This window comes from Anopheles aquasalis, chromosome 2 (genome assembly GCF_943734665.1).
Source record: "Anopheles aquasalis chromosome 2, idAnoAquaMG_Q_19, whole genome shotgun sequence".
NCBI lineage: Eukaryota > Metazoa > Arthropoda > Insecta > Diptera > Culicidae > Anopheles > Anopheles aquasalis.
In genome coordinates this window covers 55,383,147-55,390,646 of record NC_064877.1, presented here as the reverse complement: position 1 = coordinate 55,390,646, position 7,500 = coordinate 55,383,147, and the positions used below count along the sequence as shown (strand labels likewise).

The following is a 7,500-nucleotide window of genomic DNA, read 5'->3' as shown; positions in this document are numbered from 1 at the left end:
CCATCTATTCTGGAAAACTATTTCCTGCGAGACCAGTCATCCACTTCAGCGTCCAGCGTTTCGAAGCTCCCGGGGCCCCAGGAATCACCGTGCAATGTGATGTCCTGATCCCTTAGACTAGTGGCCTTGGAGCCGGGGTGCAGAAAGGTGAAACTCAACAACAATACCACACAACCTCGGGCACTTCCGTTATAGGGATAGTGAATGAATTTTCATTCGTCTGCCACTCCAGTCCACACAAGTTTAAGTTGGTATTCGATTTTTGTTTTTCTTACGCTTTTCGGGGTCTTCAGCCCACTTCAGGGTTCTTTCTCGTCGCGAATGCAATTGTGCACTTCACCAACTTACACATAAACACATACGCTGTGTTCTGCTTGTCCATTCTCAGATGAAGCCGAAGGCGATAGTGTTGAGAGGCCGAGCCCAAAAGATATCTTATCATCGAGGTCGCTTAGTCCGTCATCGTCAGCATCATCATCATCGCCTCAATCGGGAGTCCGGAATGGAGTCTCGACCTCACGAGACCGACCACCTTCACCACCCTCGAAGTCGTTGCGCATGAGAACACGATCGTCGGCGACCAAGAGGCACAATGCGGCGACAGAGCTTGCGGTATCGTCGAAAAGGAAACCGAACCGACCACCATTGATTGATTCGCACCGCACCAAGGATACTGCTGCTCCTGCAACTGCTCCTGATGATGATGATGATGATGATGATGTGGAGCAGAACATACAACCGACCATGTTGATCCATGACCCAACAGCCCCCACCGCCTTCAACCAAGGGCCACGGTAAGTCTTTGCTCCTTATTTGATATTTGGGTCACTTCACTTGGCACTTGGCTCTTCCCGGGTGGAGGGGTTGGTGCCTGAACCATGAGGAAAAGCTGGTCTCTGGACCTGGGCTCTACCATCGTGTAACGCTAGACGCTTCTCGATCCATCTCGAACCGGTTACTGTCATCGATCGGACAGTCTCGATGACCCGCCCTGCATCCTGCACTTGTGGGAGCTAGCAGTGATGGCAAATTGCATCCATTCCACCGGTGCCGGATCGGAAACGCCGGGCTTTTCCCATTCCAGAAACTCATCTATTTGATTTTTCCCTACAATTGCCCTTTGGGGTCAGCAGCTCCTTCCGATGCCGGAGATCCCGGCCGGTGGTGGTCAGCCAGCGGTTCCGGAGGAGTTTTATTTTCCCAAAAAGTTGTGCATCTTGAGCATCTCTCTCTCGTGCATCAATCGTCAAACGTTCACCAAACTCACACCTCGTTCCGAGCGAACGAATGAGCGATCGATCAATGAACGAGCTCGAGTTGTTGATGGGTGATGGTGAGGGCTGAGCAAATCTGGTCCGGTCAGCCTCACCGGTCTACGGCCACTCGTATCTGCACCCTTGCACCCTTGGTCGATTTATTTGCGCCAAATAAACATTCGACGAATGGAATGAAGATGGAGCTATCGTGATGAAAGTTTGAGAAATGGGAGGCCCATCACTGTGAGCCGTTTCTCTGAATTTACGGTCGTTTAAAATTGTGCAATCCAGATCCTTCCAGTTTGGATGTTGGATTTTAATGATTTGTGGAAGGATTGATTAGATACCATTTTAGAATGGAAAACATTGTTATGTATTGTACGACTATTGCAGATGAAGAGTGCTCCAAAACTGCGACTTAAGAAGCAACATGAAGTTAATAACTTAGTGTGTTAAGTCTTTGTGCAAACTTTCTACAACTAATACAGAATACTGCTTCTGATCCTATGTTGTTGGAAGAAATAGCATCAAACCAGGTATTGCAGTTTATTTGTTTTTAACTATGACAGACGACATTCGCATTCTAAAGAGTCGATGAATAACGAGAATGAAATAACCCTAAAACCCGTGAAAAATGTTGCTATTGTGGCTGAAAATCTGTAGTTACGTTACATAAGTCATGTATTCGCAATCAATAAAATTTTCTTAGCTTTGAAAGTTGTCATCGTGGCACTACACTCCTTAATGTCCTCAGTTAGTGGCCTGCAAGAAGTCGGTATATCTGTTATCTACACCGTGTCCAATATATTCTCATACACTTTTTTGCTGCACGATTTTGGTATGCTAATGGCACCTAGTACAAGTATCAGTAGTGTTTTCTTAAATTGTAATGTTTGCTTAACATTTTGGCAGTTGAATTGGTCTGTTTTATGTTGGGGCTCTAATTTTAATAACCAGGAAACAATTGCGTGTCTGTGTTATAAAAAACGATGTCCAAGCCCTTTTTTCAAAACCTTGAAGCATCTTGGAATCAAGCGCGATTTCGTATATCGAACCATTAAAAGATAGCTTGAGACTTTATTTTTTGAATTACAAAAAACAGATCGGGGCGAAAGCTGTAATAAAAAAGTGACCAGGACCGTTCGAGAACGTATCCGACGTTATCCACAACGTTCGATACGAAAAATGGCTACAGATTTGAAAGTTTTGATATAAACTACGTATAATTTTTTTAAATAGGAGCTACAATGTAATGCTTTTGAAAAATAGTAAGTTTACGAAATTTCGGAAGCTAACCAACAAAAAACTAAAATATTTGCCGGCACTGCAAATTACCCCTAATTTTTATTAAAATAGGCGGAAAAAATACCCGACGTATTATAAAAGATATCTAATGAAGAAAATGGTGAAATCTAGCGTGGAAAGATTATACGGGAACGAAAATTTTGTGTTCCAGCATGTTTGAACGATCTTGGAGGAACAATTTTGGTTCAAAACTGGTGCAGGGACAATTTAACCAGATTTTTAGCAAAGAATGAAAGGTCTCCCAGTTCACCATATCTTAACCTACTGGAGTTTATCGTTTGTTTATACATTTATGCTAAATGAACAAAAATTGTCTAAATTTATTCAGTTTGAAGCAACGATCCCAAAAATATGGGAGGAAATGTCTATGAAAGTCGTCCGTGCAACGTGCGTTGGACTTTCGAAGCGATTGAAGCTCGTAAAAAAGGATGGGAGGGGGGATAATTCCGAAACATATTTTTTAATTGATTGGTATAAGTTTCTCTTTAAAAAAAACACTCTGATGATAGAAAATGGTCCACCCGTTAAGAAAATATAAATGATTGAATTTGTATGAGAATATATTGGACACGGTGTATGCCTATACTTGATTCAAATGGTTACTTGGACCCGTTGCATCGTTCCAAATAATTCGCAAAACAAGACTATTTACTTGACAGCTTTGAGTGACTCAAATGCAGTACCAGAGCCTACTTTGTTCGTTACTGCCCAGGTCCCTTCCTTCTAATCATTGCTCGTCACCCGCTCGCACAACTGGCCTCCTGGCGACTGCACCATAATCCACAATCGATCCCCCGGAACCCGGAACCGCGCCCGGAACACCTGGCGCTCTTTTCGATGGTTCTGATGGTGGGTGACAGGCGAGGTTTCGAGTTTTCTAATTATATGACACATGACAAATGCACACCGCTTCTATCAATCACTGTCACTGTGTGCCGAGGACGACGTGCATCCGGACGGCCGGACGGACATTGAAATACCGCAGAAATGAGCTCGTGCGCCACTGGACAACTCAACCTCTCCCCCCCGCGCCCCCATCAACTACAACTGGTGTCCCCGGCACTGGTGCACGATGCATAGAAATGAAAATAATTTACAACCAACCCAGCCCTCGATGGTGTGTGTGCGAATTGTGTACGTGTGCCTAGCGTGTGAGTGTTGGTGGTCAACAAACTGGGCCAGTAAAATGAATTGTAATTTTCGGAAAATAATGTCCCTCCGGACCCGGCCGCTCCGCAGCGTTTCTGGTAACCACTTTCCGTGGGTTGAGAGTGCGGGCCTGACATGCTGACACATTGCCGCAAAACTATCGAGCGCAACGACGACACACTCCTGGCATACAGCATTCCCCTCCCCTGGGAGACCCCGGAATGCATGCCGTAGGCTCCAACTTTTTGGGATTATTTGTCGCAATTGTCTGTCACACATTAAGCGCCTCCTGTCCGCTCCTCTCCAGTCTGCTTCCCCAGGTGATGCGAATTCTGGCATGTATTGTACTCACTACACGCTAGTTCTCGCTCTGCAGCCGGATGCGGTCAGTCTGGCAGTCAGGTTGGGCCTCAGCTGCGGACGCTCGCGGTAGCTAATGACATCTATTGTGCATGATTGTGGGTTGCGACAAGACTCGGGCACCCACAACACTTCCACTGACCATCGACGTGCAGGCAAAGCGTTAAATACTGTTTCCGGTCCGAGGTTCACAATGTTCACGGACAAAAACCACAAAAAAGGCACCCAAACGTGTCGCGGTGGTCCCGAAACCGAAGTGATTTGCCGAAGAACGGAAAAAGGCATTTCCTTCGCCTTAAGACAGACTCCAAAAAGAGGGAGAAAGATGGCAGTCCATGGAAAAGGGGGGAGAACCCATGAGGTGTGCCGTGTTGATGGATCGATGCTGGCGAAGTGAAGTGGTGCCGATGAGTTGGCACAATCTTTCACCTGAAAGGAGGCTCTTAAGCCAGCGGCCATCCCCTGACTTCCACTCGCAGCGAAAGGGATTCTTTGGCTTCCCTGGGCGTCCTGTGAGACGCTGTTGCGCTGTGGCGATGATGAAAGGACTTTCTCACTCCACGATGCGTGTCCCCGGACAACAGTCTCTCACTCCCGGGCTTCCCCATCGAATGTAGTGTGTGTCTGCTCCGGCGGCCGATGATCAATTACTACGTCGATAAATATTTTCCGAACAAAATTGAAATCCTTTTTGAAGCGGGAGAGTGCGTTTTGTTGGCGAAAAATCAGGACCCAGACCCCCGTGTTCCCCCCCAGAACCCCCAGGCCTTACTTCTCCGTTGTCGGCCGGCCAAGTCGAGATGGCGGATCCTTCGATCCGTTATGATCGTGATGTGTCAAGTCATGCCATATGCCGCGTACCCTCCACCGGCCAGTGATAAGTGGATGCCCGATGAGTGACAATTTTTGGGACACCTTTCACTGCTACGTCCCTGCAACATCATCAATTCCGATGATTCTTTTTCGCCAAACGTCAATGGGCTTCGTCGTGCTCGTCGTTGGCGTCGTTGTCCTTTTTTTTCCTGTTTTGCTTTTTTTCCCCTTTTTGGTGCGTGTCAGCGGTTGGCTCTGGTTTGTCTGTTTGATTGACTAATGAAAATCAGTGTCGATCATTTTTCATTTTGCATTCATCGAATGACGACGACGTGAACGAGGGTAACCGATGCCGGGGTAGCAGCCGATAGGACGAATAGACAGAGGGACCAGTGGTGGGGTGGTTTGGTGCTAATTTTTACTTTTACCTCGCACACCTTAACCACACACACGTACACACGTACACACGTTTTGCATTCCAGCAAGAGTTGTAGCGTCATCGTTAGGATTCTTTTCTCTAATCCATTTAGATCAAACAATCAGGGGGATGTCAGCCCTTTCATCACAATTCATCATGTTCCTGGACAGGGATTGTGCATGATTCTTACTGACACTTACACTTCAGCCAAGGCTTCACTTTGTACGCATTATAGCAGACTAACAGTGGAAAAAGGCATGGAAAATGCATATCATTCGGTTTGAGCTATTCTTCTAACGAACTCCATTAGCTATCAACTACAGTATTATCTTTAAGCTTTAGTGTGTAATGATTGGGCTTACTCAAGATGAATTTAATCTCGACATCAGTAAGCTTCTTTTCTGAAAAACGAGGGCTTATAAAAACTGCCTGGTTGGAAAACTCTCTTACCAATATTAACTTCTATGATATTTGAACATCACCTCGACAAAATGGACCATTATGTTTAAAACTAAGAATAAATCGGAAGTATTATCGTTGAGGAAGTATTACCCCCTGTCCACGCTTTAAAAATCTTGATCAATTGCTAGTGAATGATGATAAAAAAATTAACACAGCCCCAAGCAGTTGGGCTTATTGTTTAGCACCAGTCCCCAGAAATTGATCTAGGGTTAGAGATTTGTCATATTATTTTATGCAAGATGATTCAAAAGGTAAATATTTTACTACAGTTGGTAAATTTCTTACTTCCGATAGCATTCCTTTGTGCCGTAAGGTCTTCATTTAGCTGCGCTTGCAAGTGTTTTGTCAAGAATAATCATCGGATAGTAAAAATCTCACAAATGAATGAACTTAAGAATAGTAATGAAATTGTTGACGAATATGAACATATTATAAATTCATTATGTAACAAGAGAAATGAAACACCAAAGAATTCTACCAAATATTTTTTTTTAAATTAATGAAAGGACGGATGAATCGTTTGTTTATTAAACCACAAATAACGAAAATTGGGGTAGGACTTTGCCATCCATACTTCATCCTGGACAGGCCCCATATCATGGGTTTGCTGGAAGATTGTAGATTGCGTATGGCAATAGAATATCTAAATTAACTATTAGACTAGAAGACAAGCAAAAAGGGCAGTGATATAAGGCACATAAATAACCAAACATAAAAGTAACTTAAGCTAACAAACAGAACAATGCAAAATATGTTTTATATTGGCCTATAATCTGTTTTATTGAATATTTAAGAAGATAGTTCATTGAATCACATTGTTAATTTCATATCGCGGATGCATACGAATGCTCGTTGACTCCTTTCGGCAATGCATTTACAAACCCACATCCCCAAAACGGAACAACAAGCCCAGCCAACACGAATGCTTGCAGCAAAAGGCAGAAAAGAAAAAAAAATCGACTCGCAACCGGCTCGATTTATGGCAAGCGCCAGCTCGTTGGTTCGCAAGTGATAACCCAGCGAAGGGAAATGAAAGTAGCAACAAACAAAACAAAAAACAAGGACACAGATCTACTCCCACTCGTGCACGCGCACCATCCATTCCCGGGGGGTGCGGTATGGGAAGGGAACCCGGGAACGGCCACCGAATACCGAAAAATCCACAACCGTTCCACCTCCTACCCGCGCTCGCCCTACCGGACACCGAACACCGAAAACTGTCCATTCATCCGGTCCATCAGGCCGGGCGGGATCGCCAACCGGGCCGTGGAAATCGGGACGAAACCGGGGCACCGAAAAGAAGGTGATGCTTTTCAATTTGAGTTGATTGATAGGTTGATTGATTGATGGATTCGGACGCGGACTGACTGACAGTGTTATTGAGTGCTAAACATTCTCAATCAAACACCCGTACGCACGCACGCACGCACACCACCACGATGGGCCGGAATCCAAGCGGAAGCAAAAATCAGCAACCATGTTGGCCACGGCCACTGTGTAGTGTGCCTTCTCCTGGGAAAACCATATGGTGGTGAGCTGATGGAGCTAATGGGATCGCGAGTACGGGCACGCCTGGCAGATGACAGGCCGTGGCCAAAGGAAAGCGGGAAGAGAGAAGGAGAAAGGCATCCAAATCGATGTTCTCGTGGCTTTCGATGGGCCAGCGTATAATGAAATTTATATTTATGATGATGATACCCTCCTCTCTCTCTCAAGTACTCAGGTAGTCAAGGAAGA

The 7,500-nt window shown here is 45.2% G+C and overlaps 1 protein-coding gene across 1 annotated transcript in view; it reads left to right on the top strand.

Moving 5' to 3' along the window:
• Window positions 1–7,500, top strand: part of LOC126569467 (protein tiptop) — a 208,835-nt gene that overhangs the window by 171,350 nt on the left and 29,985 nt on the right. The window contains exon 2 of the mRNA XM_050226564.1: window positions 389–794. Coding sequence (XP_050082521.1) covers window positions 389–794 — 406 coding nt within the window. The remainder of the gene's footprint in view (window positions 1–388; window positions 795–7,500) is intronic.